We start from the raw sequence: 25,106 nt of genomic DNA, 5'->3' as shown, positions 1-25,106 counted from the left end.
CACGTAAGGGAAACACATCGTCACATATGGGAATCAATTGCGCATGCCATACCTAGCCTGAACCGTAGGATCGTACGACGAACACACACTCCGAACCGTGACATGCGAACCGCACGGTTCGGAGCATTTTTCAAAAACCGTGCCACCCTTATAAACATCGGTATATTGTTGTGCATGTTGCGTTGGCGACTCGGGGAAGTGAAAGCAGTTCTGTATAGAGACATTGCAAGTTTTCATGGTGATCATCGGCGCAGCTGTAGCTGATTGTGAAAGCCAATTGTAAATACATAAGTTTAGAGCGAACGTTTCAACTTTGTTTGCCATGGTAGACAAAAACACTCAAATAAAACAATAGCCTAAAAAACTAGAAATGCAATTCCAAGGAATTACCAGTGCATGAAAATGCCAAAAATGAAATGTACAATATAATTTGTAGTTAACACAAATAATATTTAAAAAGAGAGATGGGGTAAAACTGAGCGAATGAGGATTTACCACTGATCTATAAATAGGTAATTGAGATTGTTAGGTGTTGCTAAGACATATATGGTGGTTGCTAGGTTGACGTGGTTTAATAAATGTTGATAGGCAGATAGTTTAATAGACATAGTTTAAGGGCTGTGTAGAGGTAGACAGTTTAATGGATGTTGATAAGACAGATAGTTTAATGAATGTTGATAGACAAATAGTTTAATAGATGTATACACTAATCCAGCGCAAACTTTATGGGCGCTGCCATCTTGAATATCGCCATTACTGCGTGCCTGCGAGTGTGACGAGTGACACTTGCCTGTGCTTTTCAATTAAAGCATCATGTCAGAGAATGTCTAACAGAGGTCCTGCTCATGAATGAAAATGTCAGGTGAAAGGGAACATTGGATCAATGATGTCAGACTGTACCAAAACTTACCAATGAAGGTAATTTATTAACACCATAAGGTATTAAGAGACTCGTATTAATGACAGCTAACCTCTGCAACAGCCGCCTATGGAACCAACGGGCTAATGTCTTAGCAGCCAGGCATGCAGTAATGGCGGCGTTGTGTTACTTCCGTGTTTCGCTGGATTAGTGTATATGTAGATTAATGGATGTTGATAGGAGGACAGTTTAATGAAGGAATAAATAGTTGGAAGTAAATGGATGGAGAGAAAGTGGAAATGGAAAGAATGAATTGAATGGAAAGTGGTCTTTGTTAACATTACTAGGGTGATTGCGATGATTTCTATATTGTTACAAGGGTAATTGAGAAAGCTGTTAGGTTTATCATAGGGTATTCATAGTGGTTACTCTGCTATGTAGGTTGCTAAATTAGGTGGAGGTTCCTAGTTGGTAATTGAATCAGACATGAGTGTTGATAAACAGAAGGACAATTTCCAAACTGATCATATAGATAACACACCAGCATGGAGCTCTTGAACAGTCCAAAGGCAAACTAGGCTTAGTTTATTTTATAACCTACTGTAACATTGATATTATGTTGTGATATGAAGTCATGCATGGTTAAACCATGAATGTTTTTTTTTTTTTTTTTTTTGCTACAATAAACTCTGCAATTTAGGATGAGAGCACGAGGGATCACAGCAAGAGATCATTTGAGTAGACAATATGCGCGGATAAATTTACTTTTTTAGAAATGGTGAAATCTTCAGAGGTCATTCTTTTACTGTCTATCATGCAGGCTCACATTGCCTACGTTAAACATCATAATTGTATTGCATTATCGTGACTGTAGAAGAGCTAGGGTGTGCATTGCACACAAAAATCACAGTAAGGCGACGCCGACGTTATTGGCTGAATGATTAGGTCTATATTTTTCAAATTGATAAAAAAAATTCAACGGTCATTTCGGCAGGCTGTGTAGCCGAATTACATTGATATCATATTGTGATATCCTCTTTATTGTGTGTGATGTGTTCTGTTACCTGTTCCTGAAATAGTTGTGTCCCTTTAAGGGGAACTTAGGGGTGGAGTTTTAGGTGCGTGTGTTTGCGTGTGTTTGTTTAAGCAGGTCGGAGTCGGAGAGTGAAGGAGTTGGACAGAGAGGTCCGTGAAATAATGCTCTGTTAAAAGCGTGAGTTGTGGCTACAACTCGGTTGTGATATAAGCTAGGCTACTTGGTTGATAAATAAAGCACGGGAAATTTCCCTCAAGTGTGTCAAAGTGTCTGGAGTATTACAATATTCATCCTGGCTGTAGCCTAACTTTAGATGAAGCAGGCTTTCACAATAGGCTATTAACAGTGGTAGACTTAAATGTTATGCCTAATCGCATGCCAAAAGACGGGGATCAACACCGGGAGTTGACATTGATTCAGTGAAGTTAGCTTTATTTACAGCTTAACTATCTAGGTCTCTCGTGGTCTGCGTTTAATTCACGTAGCCTAGGCTAGCAATTGTGCCTGGCTTGATAATGTTACCTTAGGCTATTTGTTTTAGTCGGAAATCGTTCGGTTTGTTATGTTAACCGCACTTTGTGCGTACACATGCCAGATGTGCTGCCAGATGTGGACTTATAATGGCAGGAGCAAGCTCGGACCAGTCCAAGTTGTTTGTTGCCTACATAGCCTGCTAGTTAGCGAGACAGTGCTTCAGATTATATCCAGTGGTTTATCTAGCCCAAGTATGTTCAGGTGGCATACACACAACAATCCGTTTTAATGTTTTTATGTTGACAACAAGTCATGTTGTAGCCTACAGAAACACGATGGTAGTTCATTTCAGTGTGCTAGCGATTTAGTTATCATGGGTCAACAAGGTAACAAGCTAACTCTACCGTTAGAGAGCTTATGTTAACCTACAATGATCTGTATGTCCTGAACACATTTATGTCGCATATAAACAACAAATCGTGTCAAAATAAACCATTAAAAGTGGTCAAGAAACCTTAATTCACATTTAATATTTCCAGTTACGACCCCCAGGGCCGCCGCCATTGTTTTCTGATTTTTTTGTTACTCCCGCCTCTGTGTACAACGCAGGCTTCTGATTTGCTCTGAGTGGTTCACATTTGCATAAAGATATGATGTCATGATCACAATGTTAAGTCTATGGGGAAATTTTAATAGTTTTTAATTTATAGTTTAAAAAGTATAAAAGTTACAAAGTGGAAAAGTCATAGCAACCTAATCCATTAGAAGACCTACGTTACAGAGTTTGAATGAAGTTTCTAAGTTGAACGGTTGAAGAGAAATTGCGTACGGAAAAATCGATCAGCGGAATAATAAGAGGAATAAGAAATAGGATAACAGTACAGTGCATTTTCATGCACTGTAATAACTGTAGTGTGCAATGGACACGGCTCTATATCCTAAATAATTTTCAAGGTTCGCCATTTGGTAATATGACCTATCCTTACTGACAATAACTTAGATTGAGCACAACTAAAGTTGCACGAAGGCGAAATACAGTCCTAAGCCTATTATATATAGCCTGGCCAATTAGCCTATATTGTACATGTGCAAAACCAGCATTTGCGTGCGTGCTTGCCGGTGAGGTGTAGCCTACAAAAATGAGAATAACATCTGATTATTAAAGTATGGCTGTAGGATATAGGCTACTGGCAGTGTTGTGCCTGAAAGCGTTCATTGAACAAAAGTTCATGAACTCGTTCATAATTTTGGTGAACGTGAACTGAACAAACTGTATTTCTGCCTGATGAACGACACTGTGAACGCGTTCATTCTGGTGTCCGTGAACGTCACGTTCACTCTTTTTTAACTTCGTTAGGTTCAGGCAAAAAACACACCGTTAATAGCACTAAACTGTTTCCCAACCATTGCGTGCGCTTCTTTGTCTATGCCAGATTTTATGTCTGAATTCATATTTCCGTATATACTACCAGAATTCTACTACCAGGTCGTAACATATTGAAAATTCTACTACCAGGTCGCAACATATTGAAAAAAATGAACTGAACGAGTTCATTTTTTGGAGCTGTGAACGTCGTTCATAATTTGGAATTATGAACTATGAACTGAACTAGTTCATTTTAAAATTTGTGAACGATGAACTGAACTAGTTCATGTAGAAAGTGAACTTTCCCAACACTGGCTACTGGTAAGAGAAGAGCTGGTTTAAAATTCAAGTGTAGTAAAAAAGTTTGTGCACATCCCCGGTCAAGGTGCAGAACAAGAGTAAATCATAAAAAATGGAAAAAGGTTTGCACACTTGAAATCGTTCTTTTTTTATTTTATTTTCTTTTCTTTAGCACAAAGGAATGACGTTTCGACTGGGTGGTCTTCTTCAGATTAAAATTCAAGTAACGTGCGCTATTTAACCCCTCGAGACCGACTGTATTGCAGTCGGCTGACACAGCCAGGCGACGCTCCCAACCCATTCATTCGTTTTGGGCACGAATGAATGGGTTTGCCCTTAGTTTAAATGGAGGCCGGGGAGAGCGCGCGGCAGCTATTGTTATGTATGGAGCTGAGAGAGAGAGACCTGCATGCTGCATTACCGTGACCCCTAGCCTATACCTTGTGGATGTTTTTTTCTCATTGGAATACAGCAGGACAGGATGCTTTTTATCTATCAAACGCAAAAGCTGAGATTGTCGGAAGGACTAGGCTACTCAACAAACTTGTTTTTCGTTTCTGGGAGATCTCGTTATCGTTTTGGATTGTCGGATTTTATACTTGTTGTATATATAGGATGAACAAAGTCTATGGACTTGCTATATTAAATCCAGTAGCCTAATAATTATATGTGCCACGTCCGATTTCGCAAGTGGTGAAGTAGGCTACATTTAAAAATCGACAGCAGTCTGTGAGACTATCCATTTCATGAAGAGCAATTGTCTTGTGCGATCATTCCCCCTCCCCCACACCCGTCTAACCAGTTCACTACATTATAGCCTACCTATATGCGGCATTGAGGACGACTGCCTCCCTCCCCCCTTCTCTCTCGACACACTTGAGCCCGACACTATGTAAATGTAAAAATGTGTGTGAGTGTGCGCTGAACCACGAATTCACATATTAACTGTTCTTTTCAGCAGACATCGCAAACATAAAAAAAATCACAAAACTGAGAAAATCTTTCATTTTTTTAATAAAACGATGCCTTTTGTCTTGCTGGGTTCCGGAGAGGTTCGGTCCGTGTATGCTTCGTTCATTTGATATTCAATTGAGAATCCAAAATCAAAAAATCAAAAAATTACTTGTTATTTCATTAATTATTTATGAATGTGATACGAAGAAGCAAATAACGCTTTGTTTTTCCGACTTTCGATTTCGTGGTCAGATCAAAAGTAGAACATTTAAAAAACGGACTCAGGGCTAACTGATTTTGATATTTATTTTTTTCCGATTGCTGTGACCTGGAAGTTCATTCAGTCACTTTCTCGGTCTTTCAGTGCTCAGTGTTGCCAATTTAGTGACTTTGTTGCTATCTTTAGTGACTTTTGGCAATTTTAGCGACAGAAAATATTGTCTGGCAAAGGAGAAACTGGGCGACTTGCGCAACTTAGTTTCATTGTTGAATCGTCAGAAAATCATCTCCTTCTTCTTCAAAATCAGCTTCTTTGTATCACATTCAAAAGAATAGAATAGAATAGAATATATACTTTTTTGATCCCGTGAGGGAAATTCAGTTCTCTGCATTTAACCCAATTTAACCGAATCAGTGAACACACAGCACACAGTGAACACACAGTGAGGTGAATTACACAACCCAGAGCAGTGAGCTGCCTGCCCAACCAGCGGCGCTCGGGGAGCAGTGAGGGGTTAGGTGCCTTGCTCAAGGGCACTTCAGCCGTGGTGGACTGGTCGGGGATCGAACCGGCAACCCTCCGGTTACAAGCCCGATGCGCTAACCAGTACACCACGGCTGCCCCAAAATTCATAAACGTTGCAATGTTTTCAGTTACTTTTTTTTTTTGGCCTTTTTGCCTTTATTGATACAGGACAGTGAAGAGTAGACAGGAAGTAAGTGGGAGAGAGAGATGGGGTGGGGTCGGGATATGACCGCAGGCCAGATTCGAACCTGGGTCCCCGTGGGTACTCAGACCCGTACATGGTACGGGCGCTGTAGCCTGCTGCGCCACAGCGCCCCCCACAATGTTTTCAAAACAAACTTGCATTTTGCCACTGTAAATCGCCTCCATAGACTATGCCATGTAAATGAAAAATAGTTATTAAAATAAATCACATGTATAATACTTATTGCACATATATAAACTATATGTTTTATGGTAAAATATTATTCTCATGCCCGACTGACAGGAAACCCTTGCGACATCTGCTGTGAGAAAAGAGAATAGCAGCCTGGACAAACATGGCCGAACGTGAGACAACATAGTGTTGTCACATAAGTGAGCGCAAAATAGCTCTAAACTAGCTTGTACCGGTGTGCTTTTGATCATGAAAAAATTCTGGGTGACAAAACACGCGTATTCAGGAAAAGTCGTGAACATAGGGTCCTGGAATTTAATCGAGTGAAAAGATTTTTTTTTTTTTTTTGTAATCACTGCGGTCAAAAGACCGCAGCCCGGCAGTTCTAGGTACATCTAGGTCAAACCTACAAGGCGCTTCTAGTAATAAGCGCCAGCGGTCAAATGACCGGCGCTTGGCGCTTCTAGTGTTAAAGTCACGTAACGTTGCAAAGGCTACTCATCAACAACCGCGGTTGCCTAGTGGTTGTGTTGCCTGATCAGGTTGCTGATCTTGCAATGCTGACACACACGTCGGTAGCATTCTGTTAAAATTTGCTTTCAAAGCAGCCGTTCTTGACTCTATCTGGACATCGGCTATGACCATAACATTCATTCCCATCCCTTCCGAGTTCTGGCATTGCCATGGTCAGCTTTGAGGCCACGATTAGCTTTAGGCTATCATTTCCCCAACAACAGCAAAAACGCACGGGTATGTACAGTAATGTGTCTAATACTGCCATTAGCTGCAACTCAAACGCCTTTCCCCTTCACTTTTTTTTACTTTGCAAAGAGAGTAAAAAGTTCTACTAACTGCGCGGGCCTGATTCTACATCATCACCAATCCTAACATATTTAGCAACAAGTTTCTTGGAAAACATTGTTTGAACGGGCACTGCACTAGTTTAATTGAATGAGTTATAGCTCGAGAGTGGGCATAGCTTGATCTCACTGTTTCTAAATGTTCTACTATGCCGGTCACAGACCCTCACTCTGGGCCAGATGTACTAAGAAAGCGCTAATAGCGAGTTTTTGTATGCGCAGAATGCGAACACTGTGATTTGCTTATATTGCATGGAATTTACTAAGCTGTCACTTCATTACGTTAGCAGCGTTCATCACCGCCTGTCCCCGCCCCCTGTACAACGCCAATTGCGCGTGCAGAGCTGAACCACAAGCGCAGTTGAATATTGCAACATTAAAAAGAATCAAAGTTTAGCGATCATACATGACACAAAGAGATGTCAACGAGCAGCAGAGTAGGCCTAGTAGTTCTACTAATCCACTTAAAAAAATTACTTGAACTATTTACTGCACGTAGAATAGGGATATGACTTAATGCCTAGTCTAATAGATTGGGAAGTGTAGGCTATGTCGTGAAAGAGAAAATACGATTTTAGAGAGGCAAACGAAAATTAAGGTTGCTTTTGACATAGTACAATGAAGAAAACAGATGCTCTGAATATTCATTCAGCTGTCTCTAAAAGTTTTTCTAATAGATGCATTTAACTGCAATTTGGATTACACTTGCTTCCAGAAGGCAGAAGTTTTTCAATGCAAAATAGACGTTCGCTGTTTTCATACAGATGTCGGAATACTTAATCAATCACTATTAGCACTTCTCCTCCCCTGTACTTGCGCGTTACACCCATTTTCAGCTGATCCGCCCAGGAATTAATATGCATGACACAGAAAAGCGCAAATAGCATTCTCAGCTCCCACGGCAAGCAGTCTGCGCGTTTCCCTCATTGCGGCCTGTTTGTACCATCGCATGTTACGCCTGAAATGGGCGCAAAAACATTAGTACATCTGGACCTCTGTCTCTTTCCCACAGCTCTGGTAATAATATAGTAACAGCTGATGAACTGTCATAGCAGGAAGTTCACATAAAATCACACACAGGTGGGCAGCCGTGATACTTTTTTAGTTGCCCTGGCTTAAATGGAAGTAGTCTAAATTAATAGTTTGAAGTTATGCTAAATAAAACTCCTGCTAACTGGCTGTGCGACTTCATAGGATGAAAGTAGTCTACTCCATTGCTTATGCAAAGTTGAACATTTCTCACAGGCTAACTTTATATTGAAGCTGGTATTTTACTTGCGTGCTGTTGTGTACTAGAAGCCTATTTAATACTGTATTAATTCATTCAGCACATTTTCCACTTGACATTCTGTCTGTTCATATTTTTTCTGCAGGACAACTCCATGCGAAACCGGCCCTTATCTTATATAACTTAACCCCTGGCCAGATATCTCTGTTGCACTAGCCACAGACTAACAGCCTACTAAAAGGGTCAAGGCGAAAGGGAGCAGTGTTGAATAACTGTGTAATGGGCTTAATGATTAAAGGAACACTTCACCGATTAGCATTAAGCTTTGTATCTTTAGAAAACCAGTCATGTTTTTGAGTGGTCATGCATCATTCCCTCAGTTTGCCTTGAGATGGGAGATATACGGATTTCAATGCTGGACTTCCTGCTTTCAATTATGTAAAAATCATCATTTTACATCATTGAAAGCATGAAGTCCTATTCATTGGTTTCATTGAAATCTGTATTTCTTCCATCTCAAGGCAAACTGAGGGAATGATGCACGACCATTCAAAAACATGACTGGTTTTCTAAAGATACAAAGCTTAATGCTAATCGGTGAAGTGTCCCTTTAATACTGATACTCTCATTTTGGTCATACCGTCCAGCATAATGTTTGTATCGGTGCATCCTCCAGTTTCTTTCACGGATCGGATCTAATATCCCAGTTTTTCTCTTTCAGATCCAAAAGATGTAAGCCCACAGCTGACACAAGAGCAGTTGGCTGTATTGTTCAATTTGCTGAAATCCAAGAATACTCCAGCCACAGCATCAGTCTGTGCTCAATTCTCCCATGGCATGAGCTCGAAGATGAACTTGGAAACTCTGCAACAGTTGACTAGAGCTCCTCCTACAGGACTTGTTGAGCTTGACAACCTTGCTGAGACCCTTGCTCCCCCTATACCCTCCTCCCAGACTCCCAAAATACCTCGTACTCCACCACTCCCTAGACCTTCATCGCCCCTCCCTGTTAATGGTCAAATTGATGGGGGAGAGGCATCAGAAGCGGCTGCCACACAGACCGCTGTAACTATGCTTTTGGCTCAGCTTTTGAAGGTTCAGCAGGTTCAGCTACAGCCAGAGGGAGAAGGCCCAAACTCAAATCCAGGAGGAGAAGGGGCTGACTTGCCAAAAGGAAGAGTCCCACTTGGGTCAGCAGGGATATCTTCTTTGTTGCCTCCATCCGAAGTCAGACAGACTACTAAGCCCAGCCCAGAGTCTCCAGGTGATTAATGATTAAAGATTAAAGGTTAATGCATCTTGTTAGAGATGGCCCGATACCGGGCCCACATACTCATACTCCTCAAAATTCCCTGATACCACCCAGCAATACTACTTAATTACAGTTTTGCTGAATCATAGTAGCTCAGCTGCTGCTCTTAAGAAACCTCTACGCTTTCATGAAGCTGGTTAGTTGGATTATTATATGTTCCAAGACTAAAGTCAGCTCCAAATTCACTTCTACTGTAGCCTAACTTGCCCCATCAGATTTACATGTAATTGAGAGAGACAGTGCAAAATGGTCTAGTTAATAATTTGTGATTAAAACACAGTGCCAGTGTGGAGGCTTGTTTAAGACAGAATTGTTTGTTACATTTTTTTTAAAATATCCTGCTATTATTATGTTTTATTACAGTGCATGCAAATGCACTCTTCCAGGGTTCCCGCGGGGTCTTAAAAAGTCTTAAAAGCATTTGGAAATAATACCTTAAAAAGACTTGAAAAAGTCTTGAATTTTGATATCTGGGTCTTAAAATTTGCGCAGTGACTTCTCCGTATCGCATTCTCGTCAAAAGTTTCATTTGTTAACCGCTATTATTTTGATTAGCATAAAGAGTGGCGGAACCTGTGGAGTGGAGAACGCAACACGTCACTTTGCTACAGCACTAGGCTACAACACACAGACGCAACACAAGCAACAAGCCAAGCTGAAGCGCGAAAAATTAAAGAAAATCAAAGCAGAACACAATAAAGTTTGACTAACATCGTTATGTTGTGTTATGCTTGTTAGCGTTAGTTACCCATTTCACACTTCCAAGTAGCCTTGTCCAGTCTCTAGTGGCTATTAGGCCTGTCACGATAACAAATTTTGCTGGACGATAAATTGTCCCAGAAATTATTGCGATAAACGATAATATTGCCGTTCTGAGATCATTTTTATCTAATATAATGATAATGGCATAATAATGCAGGTACACCTTTTCAAAGATCAATAACTTGTATTTCTAAAGAATAAGGAACTGGAATGGGAAGACATTTTTAAATATCCACAATAAATGAACAAAACAACCAAAAACAATAAATACAATGGACTCTCAGTCTCTACTAAGACTCTGTTTAAGGGCCAGCAAATTAAAACGTGACATGCAACAGGGGGCGTGTAGAGTGACAGTTGCTAAGCCTTATGCACGGAACTAAATGTCATCAAAGCCTACGCAGTCAGCTAAACATTTGAAACGTCTGCACGTCACATAAAACACAAATTGAAGCATTAAGTTGGTCATCGGATAATCCTACTGCAAAGCCTTTTCATAGGTAGGCTATGCTACGTTTATGACATATAACGTTGATTACGAACACAGTTCACCACAGCTGACAATTAGCTTACGACATTTTAACCGGAGCTGCCGGCTGTTTTGGCTGATTCTTGAGCTCTCAGCGGAGTGCAGACTTTGCGGAGTGTGTCTTTATCAGATGATGAAAAAACGTAGCTTATAAGCATGATTTTCTGAACTGCATTATCACTATTTTTACCCCCATACCTGTCAAGCTACAACAGAAAGCCTCTTCAGTGTGCTTAGGCCAATCGCCAAAGCCTCGTCTAGCCTGTTAATCAAATGAATGTAAGAAAGTAAAGTTGTCCGTCATGTTATTGAAAGATACATGTCTGACAACTGACTGACATGAGGGTTCACTCCTCGTTAGGCTGCGCTAAAGGAAGCACCGTGGTTATCCTCTCTTTCGGAGAGAGAGAGAGAGAGAGAGAGAGAGAGAGAGAGAGAGAGAGAGAGAGAGAGAGAGAGAGAGAGAGAGAGAGAGAGAGAGAGAGAGAGAGAGAGAGAGAGAGAGAGAGAGAGAGAGAGAGAGAGAGAGAGAGAGAGAGAGAGAGAGAGAGAGAGAGAATAAAAACAATCAAGCATGAAAATGGAAATTATCGCGGCCGGAAAAGTTATCGAGCTCATTTTGTTTATCGTGCGATTTATTGATTTATTGAATATCGCGACAGGCCTAGTGGCTATCATTGAAAGTGAAAGCAGACGGGTTAATCTGCTGCGTTCTGAAAAATGTTTGAGTTTCAAGTTCAATGTAGAAGCCATGAAACGGTAAAAGTCAACACTTCATTTAATAACACATAATTTATGAAGTTGTGCTTTTGTGTTTGTTTTGGCTTCGTTTGGCTTTGTTTTGGGTTCGCGTCCAGTTTGACGTGTCAAGATTTTCCGATACTGTTGCAATTTTGTGATGCTGATATTGACTTTTAATTTTTGCATGTGTAAACTATAACCAACTGTGCTTGAAGTTAGCAGTGGCAGACTACCTTACTGATTTTCATCGTTTTAACCACAAAGCCTGTGTATCTTAGGCCTACTAAATTGTTTAGTTAGCGCCTTCATTTCGCGTTTGTCCAGCCGTTCACCTCCTTGAACCTTGCGCCTATGTAATTCAAAACATTTTTCTCACCATGAGAAAACGTATGGTGATAAGTGTTAAGAAGAGATTAACGCTTTGGCATGCTTGGTCAGTCTTGCTCATAATATTAAGCTGAAGTTTTTAATGGAAATGGCCTATTGTAGCATTGTGCCTTTTATTTTAGAAGGAGAGGTGTGGGACCTGCAATGTTACTTTGGGAGGAGAGGGACCACTTGCAACTTCTTCAGCATCAATATCAATAGGCCTATGGTTCACTATTGTACATAGGCTAGAGGACTGTAATGGGGCAGGCTATATACAGTATTACCATCAAGTAGGCCTATACTAAATAATATTAAAAGTAGTCAAAATTATAACTTTATGTTGGTTTAAGTTATAAACAAAACATATTATTAACTGAAAAAATCCATGGTTCTACGTCATTGTTGACAAAATGATTTATATAGCCTATATCATGATAGCCTTTATATTTCAGCCATATCTGGTTTAGTCTTGTGTAGGCCTAGGCTACTTTGCTCTATTATCAATGAGTTTTCTTTAGGCCTTATAGACTACATTGTAATGCTGTAATGTTTGAAATATATACATTTATCAATAGTTCTCATGAAAGTCATCAGATGTCATCATTTAAGGGGTTATTTTTCAAAAATCTCTTCCAGGGGGATGGGGCCTAGTAAATACAATTTTGTGATGTACTGTAAATGTACAGTAAACAATGCTATAGTACCTTAACTATACACCAGAGGGAGGGGTCAGGGTATATTTTCCCTTTTTTTGTCCTTAACCAATCACATCCCTCAAAGACTTGAATTTGACCTAGTGTTTCTAGTTGGTCGACACAGCAGACGCTCATCAGAAGACCGTAGTGGGCGGTTGGGAACATACATCTTGATCATTGAATTAAAATAGCAGGGTGCAGATCCAGTGAGTATAGGCCAAAGTGAGAGATTTGAATTTAATTCTGGCCACTAGTTATGACCGCAGTGGATCTGCGCACAGCTTTTGGGTTCGATAGGTCCGTGAAATAGGTATTAATTGTTTTTATAAATGGTCTTAAAAAGGTCTTAAAAAGCCTTGAATTTGACTTGAAGAAACCTGTAGGAACCCTGTGTTCTGTTATCCGAAGTCGTTGTCGTCGTCTTCTTATTGTTATTATTCTCCTAACCAAAATTTCTCTGTCTAATTCAGCTTCAACCATTTTACGCTAAAACTTCAGTTCTGTAAACTTTTAACTTTTTGAGATATTAACAAAAAACTAGAAATGTGCATGTCCGAGGACTTGCAAGAGTGGGCTTGCAAAAATGCTAACTATGCTAACAATGTTAACTAGGTTAACAATGCTAACCAGGTTGATTAGCTAACTTAGCTGATGATTTCTAACATGTATGCTAAAAATGCTAACTATGTTAACAATGCCAACCTAGCTAATGACTTCTATTATGTCAACAATGCTTAAACACAGGTTGGGAAAAAAATACCAAAAAATTCCCCCATTCATTTCTATTCACCGGAAAAACGACAACCGGTAGCCATCCGACATGAACAAGCAAGCTACAGCGGATCGGGCCTGAATTTTCAGTGTTGGAACCGTGTTGATGGCTCAAACGCTCTAGGAGAAGAGGCGTCTTAAAGTTGGTGAACGGGAATAAGTTGCATAATGATAAAACTTAAGAAGAACAATAGTGGGCCTTGCTTTACAGCAAGCCCACTAACTAGAACATATAATTCTATGGAAGGAATTAGCATTGCATGTAAATGCAAAAAGGCTGCTGTGTAAAGCATTGTATTAGTTAAAAAGTCACAGTACACCGCGTTCCAAATTATTATGCAAATTGGATTTAAGTGTCATAAACAGTTAATTTTTTGTTTTAATCTCAGACACCTGTGATAACTAGTTTGCCAGGAAAGCCCAATCAAAGGAAAATTACTTAAAAAGTATGTTCCACATTATTAAGCAAGCCACAGGTTTCAAGCAATATGGGAAAGAAAAAGGGATCTCTCTGCTGCTGAAAAGCATGAAATTGTGCACTACCTTGGACAAGGTATGAAATCATTGCATATTTTCTGAAAACTTATGCTTGATCATGGTACTGTGAAGAAATCTGTTGCTGATTCATAGCACAGGCAGATTGGTGCAGACAAAGGCATAATAAGGAAGGTTTCTGCCAGACTAATTCATAGGATTAAGAGAGCAACTGCTAAAAATGCCATTGCAAAGCAGCTGGTATTTGAAGCTGCTGGTGCCTCTGGAGTCCCGCGAACCTCCAGGTGCAGGATCCTCAAGAAGTTTGCAAGTGTGCATAAACCCACTATCGGCCACTCCAGTTACAGTTGCAGCGGACTCAGGAATACAGTACATGAAGACTAATTTTCAAAGAGGTTTGAGTGCTGTGCAACCCTAGATGGTCCAGATGGATGGAGTAATGGATGGTTGGTGAATGGCCACCATGTGCCAGCAAGGCTGAGACATCAGCAAGGAGGTGGTGGAGTCATGTTTTGGGTCGGAATCATGGGGAGAGAGCTGGTAGGCCCCTTTAGGGTCTCTGATGGTGTAAAAATGAGAGTAGAGTTTCTGACTGACCACTTTCTTCCGTGGTACAAAAAGAAGAACCGTGCCTTCCGTAGCAAAATAATTTATGCATGACAAATGCTGCAAAGAATACCTCTGGGTCATTGGCTGCTATGGGCAGGAAAAGTAGAGAATCTCATGGTGTGGCCCCCATCTTCCCCTGACCTCAACCCTATTGAGAACCTTTGGAGCATCATCAAGCAAAAGATCTATGAGGGTGGGAGGCAGTTCACATCCAAGCAGCAGCTTTGGGAGGCTATTCTGACATTCTGGCAGCTCTGGGAGGCTATTCTGCAAAGACATTAAAGCATAAACTCTCCAAAAACTCACAAGTTCAATGGATGCATGAATTGTGAAAGTGATATCAATGAAGGGGTCCTATGATAACATGGAACTTGTCCAGATGTTTTTGATTGAAATAACTTTACATCACCTCTGCAATGCTGCAAATTCATCAAATTACCATTTTTAGTTCTTTACAACCTATAAAATGCATTTTGAGTTTTTTATTTTTTTTTAAAAATGCTGCTGTCATTGGGAGGTTTGTTCAATTTCATTTGAATTATTATCTTACAGTTGATGACTTTAAAATTAGACTAACTGGCTTTTGCATCAACTATTTAGGAAAATCTGAGAAAAATGTGATTTGCATAATAATTTGGAACGCGGTGTAAATCATAACCCAATTACAGTTCCACTGAAATTACCCGGAAACCCACATTTAAAAAGTGATTAATGAATATGCATTAAGATTGTGGAAAATAACTCTTCATTCATTAAAACTAAAAGACTCAAATGAAGTTGCAAGTTCAAAAAAAGAGTTGCAAGCACTGACACTTTGTTTAGTACTGAAGTTCACCTACAGCGCAGTTTCAGACATTGTCAAAGTGCATTTGGTCATGGGTCGCTATATTAATGCAAGATTTTGTCGTCTTCCACCAAACACGCTATTGAATTTGTTGTAAGACAACTTAAAGATTGAATGAAGCTCATCCAGTTTAATGCTAGCCAAATTGTTCGACTGGTCACTGAGTTTTGCAGGGAGCTTAAAGGCTATAAGTTATCAGGAAATATCGAGTGACGTTATTAATATTTGGGTGAGACCGTGTCGGTTGATGTGTGTCGTTTGAAAGGGCGAAAATAGGCGAGCCACAAGGCCAGCACTAAACTCCGATCGTGGCATATTTCATATTTCAGGATGTAAAAGCCCTGGTAACGTTAGTGCTGACGTTAGTGCTGTGCGATATGGACAAAAAGTTATTTCCCGATATAGGCAATTCTATACCACGATAACGATATATATCCCGATATAGAATTTCTAGTTAAAATTATATATTTACATCCGCCAATTTTTCTTATAGTTTCTCAAAAAAAAAAAAAATTAACAGTTGTGGTTGTGTACAGTAGGTGTAATTAAGTGCCTGTCACTTTAAGAAATACGTGAGAGAAAATAGTGACGCTAAACAGGGCCGGTTCTCCCTATACGCACACTACGCAAGTTGCGTAGGGCCCCGCGAGTTAACGAAGGCCCCGTCTCCCCTTGAGTCAAGCGACAGGTAGCCTACTGTACAGTTATTATAGCGACAGTCATCATGAAACCGAATTACCCTTCAGAGCATGACAAACAGAAGAAGAAACGTCACGAGAATGAACAGCGGGAACAGCAGTCGGGTAAACTTGTGTTCGTTCCTCGGTTTTAATGTCAACAAATAATCTGGGTAGCCTAGCCTATAAACTGATCCATTTGTTTGCATCTCTCATGTCTGTTGCTGGCCTAACAGGGCAGTAAATCCCCTGATCTGTCTGTGGCTTGCTTGCCAGCCTTTTCCAGTAGAATACTGGGTAGAGTAGGATACTTTTCAAAAGTTGTGAAATATAACCACAAATTGCGTTTTTTTTTTTTTTTTTTTTAAAATGCTGGCGACTGGCTACATTTTAAAATAATTAAAAAATAGATAAGCACTCCGAGAGCGCAGACCTCCGCCCAAGTGCGCATCACTCCCAACATGTAATCCTTCCTTCCTTGAGTCATTTCAGACCTTTCCTGAATTCGAAATCCTTCCATAACTTTTGGAGTTATCTTGCTAACACACAAACAAACACCGATGAAGGCGGAGGTAGCCTATAATAGCCTAATACTAACCGTATCTTTAAATACGTTCATAATAGCCCTAACGTGTGTGCTCGAGATGAAAGTACAGTAGGCTACCCTAATCGGTGATTTCACTCTTCCCATACATTTTTAAAACAAGTAAATGGTTTTACAATATCAGTCAAGCTTTCTTTGGTTTAGATACTTAGGCCTACTTAACATGGAATGGAAAGTATAGCCTAATGGATTAACTTTGATTTGCTGTGCTGCATACTGGACAATAGATGCACATCGTGAATTAGGCCTATATGAAGTATTAACATGATTGTTTAAATAGTCTACGTTTGAAAAAAAATATTGAAGGGAAGCCAGTCCAGTAGCCTATGTCTTTGACAGACACAGGTCAGCCTCAGTGAGTATAGGCTACTAGCACAATCAAGCAGCCCAGACCCTAAAACTGCTTTTATAGCTGTTAAGGTGATTCAATCACATACAATTATTTTTCTTTCAATTATTTTTACAATTATTTTTTTTCTCCTAGTCCTTTATGGGGAAAACACTATATTTGGTAACTTTTGTAGACAAAATGGGGTGGGATGATTTGAATTGGGAACACTGAGGTATCAGGTGCGACTTAAAAAAAATGGTTACATTTTGGCCCATAGAGTACAGGAGGGCCCCTTAGCAGGAGTTTGCTTAGGGCCCCATGGAGGGCTGAACCGGTACTGACGCTAAACCCAATAGTAAATGATCTAAATGCCATATAGCCTAGATTGGTTAGCAACACGCATTTGAGAGATGCAAGTGAGCAAATCAACTTGATATTAGCCTATACTTTGCTGCGCATACCAGTGTGCAGTGTTGGGAAACTAAATTTTAAATTAACTCGTTCAGTTCATAGTTCATAATTCCAAATTCCAAGTTCACAGCTCCGAAAAATGAACTAGTTCAGTTCATTTTTTCAATATGTTGCGAACTATACTCTTAAAATTGTTGCCACAGCCAGCAATTTCAATATAGCCATTTTCAGACAGGTTTTACGCACATTCTACTATAATTGCTTGCCGCATTTCTGACGGTAGCGGACATTCAGACATGAAGCATGCAAAATGAATACGGTCTCCTGTTGTTCACATCTAATGTAGAATTTCCAATTGGGCTTTGGTTCGCTGGGCAGAAATGCGGCCGCGCTGTCAGAAGAGTGTAGTTTTTACCTTGCTGCATTCGCTACCTGCAGCGTGAGAGATGGAACTGTTCAGTGACATAGGGCGCTTTAAAAGGCTACACGTAATACTTCCCTTGATCATCAAGTGCGATTTTTTCCGCGATTGCATTCACATAGCAGCTGTGGCAGCATTACGGAAACATAGGTCGGCAGCAGGACAAGTTCCTGTAGTAGGCCTAGCTAGATATACGGAGATATGAATTCAGACAGGCATAGAATCTGGCATAGACAAGCACACGCAACGGTTGGGCAACACTAGTGCTATTAACTGTGTGTTTTTTGCTTGAACCTTATTGATCGAATTAATAGAGTGAACATACACCAGAATGAACGCGTTCACAGAATCGTTCATCAGGCAGAAATACAGTTCGTTCAGTTCAAGTTCACCAAAATTATGAACGAGTTCAATGAATGCGTTCAGGCACAACACTGCCAGTGTGTGTGAGGGGGGGAAAGACGCACAGCCACAGGCTAGCTTTTAGGGGAGACCTGCCTTGCGCGCACCGTTTCTTCAGAAGAACACAGTCATTCTTAAACGTATTGTAAAGTAGGCTAACATTAGGTGTTGTGACATTTTTAATTTCAGGGTATTGCACCGTGCAACACTAGTCTTTATGCCAACATCAAAAAAGTTTAATTTGTTTACTTGTTTACTTGCTGCCTGCGTTCATTTGCCTGGCCACCCATCCCGAGTCAGTAAATTAAGTTTACGATGCCCGCTGCCAGAAGCCGCAACGCACCTGCAGTTAAATTGTCTGAGCAGTCACAGCCACACACGTTAAAATTATGATATAAACGGTAGAGGACTGTATCGTACGATAGACATTTTTCTCGTCGTACAACGATATATACCGTAGTATCGCACAGCACTAGCTGACGTTAAACGTTTGATTGTCTTTAACTATTGATAATGTTACCTAGAGTTAACCAGTCACTATAACGATATGAGCAAATCAAGTAAGGAGTAGTCACGGCAGGCAATAAAACAATAACATTAACAGTGAGGTTTAACGCAGCTGTGGCATACTTAGATTGCTTCTAGTGCTTGAATGTTTTCACAGCTAACCCCCCCTTTTAATGTGTCGACGGTGGGGTAAAAAAAATGAAAATAAAGCTATTTTCTGAATGAAAATACATCAACTAAGCCGTGGAGGAAGTAATTTTCGTTCATCACGCAGTACAGAGCTAGCGCGTCACGCGAGATCTCACACGGAAGCATTGCGTGATAATCACGGAGTTTCCTTCATGAGGAGCTGGAAGGGGTAAGGGTTCATAACAGTCTTCTTTTATTAACGTCGGGTTCGTGAACCAAGTTATTGGTGCTTCGTTTTATGTGTAGACACCTAGAGCAAGTTGCTGACGAGATTTGCCGCTGTTTTGAGCAATGTTAGTGGTTTAAAAATGTGACTTTGTCTACCCTTAGTCCCTTCCGACAATAGTTCCCGTGCTTCCGTGTGAGATCTCGCGTGACGTTTCTGTGCTTCAGATGAGGTTGCTGTCTCGAACTAATTCTAACTGTATACAAACTATTCCGACGTTTACAGACTGATCGGTGCTTCATTTTATGTGTAGACACCTAGAGCAAGCTGCTGACTTGGTTTGGCGCTGTTTTGAGCAATGTTAGTGGTTTAAAAATGCGATTTTGAAAGCGTGTGGCTTAGAGCCCCATGCTAACCCACTGTTAGCGATTTTGGACTGGAGCTGCTGCCCGTGCTAGCTCTGTACTGCGTGATGAACGAAAATGACTTCCTTCACGGCTTAGTTGATGTATTTTCATTCAGAAAATAGCTTTATTTTCATTTTCCGCTAAACTTACGCTTTAAGACTAAAGCAGATATGGCTGAAATATAGGCTATCATGATAATTTTGCCAACAATGATCTAGAATTATGGATTTTCTCAGTTCATGTTTTGTTTCAACTTAAACCAACATAAAGTTATAAGTTAACTGTATTATTTAGTATAGGCCTATGATAGCCTGCCCCCTCACAGTCGTCTAGTCCTGTACAATATAGGCCTATTGATGCTGATTGAAGAGGTTGCTTGAAGGTTATTGATATTTAATTTTGAAAGAAAATCAAATTGCACCACTCCCTCTCCTTCCAAAGTAACATGTCTTCCTCTCCTCCTAAAATAAATGGCAGGCCCTACTGGTGTAGGCTACATAGTTGTTCAAGTGCACACACTCAATGGAGAGCTAGGATTAAAATTCAGACTGTGCCTTTAAATAGGCAACTTTTTTCATTTATCAGCACAATGCTACAATAGGCCATTTCCACTAAAAAATCAGCTCAATATTATGTGCAAGACTGATGTTTACCAAGAATGCCAAAGTGTCAATCTCTTAGCACTGTCATAACACGTTTTCTCATAGTGAGATGTCTATCCCGAAATATGTTTTGAATGACATGGGGCGTACGGAGGTGATTGGCTGGACAAACGCGGCATGACAAGGTGTTAACTAAACAATTTAGTAGACCTAAGGTAAGACGGGCTTTGTGGTGAAAACGATGAAAACCAGTAGGCTAGTCTGTCACAGCTAACTTCAAGCACAGTAGCCTAGACTAGTTTACACTCGCAGAAATTAAAAGTCAATATCAGCATCAGGAGATTGCCGTCATTATCGGAAAATCCAGACACGTCAAACTGGACGCGAACGCGAGGCAAAGACAACAAAACAAAAACAACAACTTCATAAATATGTCTTCTTAAACAAATAATTTGACCTTTACCGTTTCATGGCTTCTGCTAAGAAACAAATAGTTCACCACACACACATCGAACTTGCATCAAACATTCATCAACCCGTCTGCTTTCACTTTCAATGAATTCCACTAGTGACTAGAACGGACAAGGCTTGCGGAGTGATATGAATGAAAGAAGCACCAAACCCGTCGTCATTGTCAGCGGCCTATTATAAAGCAATGGTCTGTGTTTAGGCTACAGAAATAAACCTCTGAACCCCCCCCCCCCCCCCCCCCCTGTGTAAAGCTTAATTAGCACTGACGTAACAATGCATATTTGCCGCCAAAGCATCTCAACGTTAACTCTGAGAGTTTTTAATTACATTCCTTCCAACTTTCTATCCATTCCTCTTCTTCAAACCATTCACTCATTCACACACACACACACACACACACCTGACTGCAGCACTTCATACCACACTTCTCCATGCACTCCACAACACTCACAATACTTTTCAACTTTACCTGATACACACACACACCTGACATTTCCAATTTATCATTCTGAACGTGAGCTAGATTGAGCGCTATGAAACGTCAAGTAAGGGTATATGCCCTATACGGGACATTCTATTTCTTAGGCTCAATTATATCCTCCTGAGTTACGGCCCCATAACAATAGCTATCAGTGCGCATCGGAGGTCTTTCACAGAGTGTTGAAGAATGTTTCCTGAAACAAAGCCCGTCACAATAATGCAGCACACTGATATGGAGCACCTCCTCACCTTCTGTCTGTGTCTGAAAGCTGATGTAGGCTAGGCTAGGCTCTCGCAGTCCATATCTTTAGTCTACTGCCTTCTTTCATTCTTTTTGAAAAAGTGGATAGCCTATTGTGGGTGAATACAGTAGCCTAGGCTACGATAAATAAGTTTTGGCTTTAGTCTTACAGACGGCTGTCGATTTTTAAATGTAGCCTACATCACTTGCGAAATCGGACGTGGCACATAGCCACGCTATGCTACTGGATTTAATATAGCAAGTCCATAGACTTTGTTCATCCTATATTATATGCTTTTAAAATGAAATGTGCTGCGGTGAAGCATTGGGGAAGTCAGTTTAGGTTGTCCTGTAACAATTAGCGAATTGAATTTATTACAACTGAATTTAAAAATCACGCGCCAACGCTAACGCATCTTGAGGTTTTTTCCAGAGCTGCATTTAAAACGTGGTTGATCAGCAACGGATGCGTGAATGTAGCCCCATGCGTTAAATAAACATTAGTGGAAGCTAATTGCACACTTCTCACCTTTTTCACCCCTGACCCGTTTTCATGCCTGGATTTACCTATCAACATCAATTAAACTGTCGGGCTGTCAACATTCATTAAATTAAATTTTTATCAACAGCATTTAAGCTATCCATATTCAATTTTAAACTGTCTATCTTCGCACTATCAACTTTCATAAACTATGAAACCCCCATGTCTACCCTAGCAACACATTAGTAACCATATCTACATGATTTATCTGTACATTATTGCATTTTCATGCACTCGTATTTCCTTGGAATTACATTCTCTAGTTAGATATTATCCTCTGGCTGTCATCCAAAGAGCATTGCTGTTTTCATTTGTGCACCAAAACATTTTTGTTGCATGTTGCCTGGCGAACCATACCAAAGCTCATAATGGTAGGCTATCAGTTAGGACGACTTGAGTAAGCTATGTTACCACTTGGCCTAAATAAACTACATAACTTCTGATAGGCCTATTTGATTGAAGAGTAATGATATTAGCAGATTTATTTATTTTCAATTGTCAAAAGTGGTTAATTAACTTCATTTATCAGCATTGACTCAGATAATAATATGGGTTTTCCTTTAGGCTGCTGGACATTTGTGCAATGGTTTAAGGGATTTCTTAAGATAATAAGGGGAAAACCTTAAATACATGAGGGAAAATGTTAAGGGGGTGTTTGTGTAACCAATCTTATTTTAAGGGGGCCTTAAATCAGATTTTAAGGGTGCTTTGTTCTAGCAGCTACTTTGCGGAAAAAATATCTGGATATATATCGTATATCGATATTCAGCCTAAATATATCAGGATATTACTTTTGGTCCATATCGCCCAGCCCTATATGTCGTAGAATGCCAAGGACGCATATTTGCGCCCAAGGAGCATCATCATTGCTGATTTGCACCTGTGTCAACTGCCAGCTGCTCAACCAGGCCCTACTAATTTTTGTAAGCATTTCTTTGAGCTGTTGGCTAATAGATGTTTTCTTTTGCAGTATCTATTCGAAGTGAGATGCTGTCCTCTTCCAGATCACAGGAGTCTTTACCCATCTTACCTCCAGACCAGAGACCTCCAGAGCCTCCTGAGCCACCCCCTCATTGTGAAGATCTGGACTATCGACAAGGCTCTGAAATCAAACAGTGTCACTTGCCTGAGTATCCTCCTCCTCCTTTGGGTGTGGAGGGTCCTAGTTCTGAAGGTGAATTCCCTGGGCCTCCCCACTTCCCCTCGTCAAGTTTTCCGGATAGCTACCTAAGTCATACAATGAGTGGGAAAATACCAGTACATACTCTAAGGGACGCGTATTGTGGCGTCCATAAGCAAGAGCCCGTTGCTGCCGGTACGACAGTGCCCCAGGATTCTTTACCGGGGGGAGTTACAGGAGTTGCAACAGCAGGGTCAGGGGGAGGTACTAATAACATAAACAGTATGGTCTTCAGTGGTGATAAGGACCACCGTTTTGAATACAGCCAAAGCCCAGTACCGGTCAATGGTTCCTCCAGCCTCCAACTTTACAACCACACCATTTCAGGAAAGGATGGTGCTCTGCCATTTCCTCCTTCAACAGTGACCTCTCAGCATGGCCAAGCATGGGAATCACCCTCTCAGTCTGGAGCCCCACCTCTTCCCCATGGATTTGCCCCTCACATAAGCACTGCATCATTGAGAGGTCCTTTCTGACCGCCATTCTAAACCCTTATGCAAGGAATATGTTTACTGGATTCTTATTAATATTAAGATACTGTTTGAAGATGTTATACTCCTCTGTAATAGACAAACTCCCAGGATATCTTTCATGATGAGCTTTTCCTGCTCATACATTTGTGTGTGTGTGTGTGTGTGTGTGTGTGTGTGTGTGTCTGTGTGTCTGTGTGTAATTTCATCATCATTCATCATCATTAGTTTGAAATTTAAGAGAACCTGTATGGCTAAAGACTTCACCAGCACCAAGGACAACTGTGTTAAAAGACGTTTTGAACTACTGAATAAAGCTGGAAGAATTATTGTATGTATGGATTAGACATTGAGTAATATTAATTTTGAAGATATTTTTTGAACACCTGAAGATCATCTGATTCTTCAATGGAGGATTTAAATTAGACTGTATGGAGACCAGAAGCACTTGGCTGACTGAATGTATGAGAATCTACTGAATGACGTTGGAAATCAGGTGTTCTTGTTAACAACACCCACCAGCCCTTGTGTAGATCTATGATAATGTTGAAAATAGTTTTTTAAGACATTTAACCAAGCGCAAAAAAAGATGTGCAACCAATGTCTTTTTATACTTTTTCTCTGGGCAGAATTTATTAAAGAAATGCCAACAATAACTCTGGTGTGCGTGAGAGTGACAATATTGATGGCTGTCGTAAGGGAGCAGTAATATAATTTCTGGAAAACATGATTTATATTAGTATGATATAGCCAGTTTTATATTGTCTTGGCCATCACATTACTCATTCGTCACATTTTTGAATTGCTGCTTCATATCCATTTTATACTGTATGTATCAGTATCCCTGAATATGTTGGTAGGGTTGCAGTCTTTACATTTAAATTTAATTTAAACTTCAAAAACAAACGTTTCTGCCATCAGGGGCCAGGGGCCTGTACTACGAAGCGGGGTTACTGGCTTAGCTGGGTAACTTCGAGAGTAAGTTGATCACGTGTGGCGTAACTTCCCGGTTAACCCATACTACGAAAGGTGGATAGGTTTTAACCGAGGTATGCTGCCATGGCAATTTACGCTGCATCTCAAACCTGCTCCGAGCAGTTTATGTTCTTGGTTAACCCGAGGTTTGCGGTTAACCACACCCTTTATAGGCGAAGTACCACCCCACAATGTCGACGTAGGCTACCTGGAAGATCCATTATTGGAGCTCGACATTTTGGGGTGGTACTTCGCCTATAACGGGTGTGGTTAACCGCAAACCTCGGGTAAATTGCCATGGCAGCATACCTCGGTTAAAACCTATCCACCTTTCGTAGTACGGGTTAACCGGGAAGTTACGCCACACGTGATCAACTTACTCTCGAAGTTACCCAACTAAGCCAGTAACCCCGCTTCGTAGTACAGGCCCCAGGAGGAAATACTTGCCAATTCGATGTGGTTAAACATAGAGCCATACAACTACATGTAAAGTGGTGGTATGAGCGTTCATTGAATGCATGCATGCATGTGCACGATTGAGCGACAGAAACTGAAACTACTACATTTGTGGCAAGCTCCGTTTCAAACTGTTGGAAGGCTATTTAATTAGGACCACCGTGCGGCAAAGGTTTAGTCAGATTTTTCCTCTTTTTTTTCTTCTCCTGAGCAAATATTTGTCAAGAAATCCCAGGTCACTGAAAGACTG

General features: G+C 40.5%; 1 protein-coding gene across 1 annotated transcript in view; it reads left to right on the top strand.

Annotated features, from left to right (window-relative positions):
- cdk13 (cyclin dependent kinase 13) overlaps positions 1-23,759 on the top strand; it is an 89,700-nt gene extending 65,941 nt beyond the window's left edge. The window contains exons 13-14 of the mRNA XM_062520652.1: positions 8,920-9,462; positions 22,746-23,759. Of these exons, the coding sequence (XP_062376636.1) occupies positions 8,920-9,462; positions 22,746-23,431 (1,229 nt within the window). The 3' untranslated portion in view covers positions 23,432-23,759. The remainder of the gene's footprint in view (positions 1-8,919; positions 9,463-22,745) is intronic.
- The last annotated feature ends 1,347 nt before the right edge of the window (positions 23,760-25,106 follow it).

The sequence above is a fragment of the Sardina pilchardus genome, chromosome 19 (genome assembly GCF_963854185.1).
Source record: "Sardina pilchardus chromosome 19, fSarPil1.1, whole genome shotgun sequence".
Lineage (NCBI taxonomy): Eukaryota > Metazoa > Chordata > Actinopteri > Clupeiformes > Clupeidae > Sardina > Sardina pilchardus.
The sequence above is the reverse complement of the archived record's forward strand: the minus strand, read 5'-3'. Positions and strand labels throughout refer to the sequence as shown.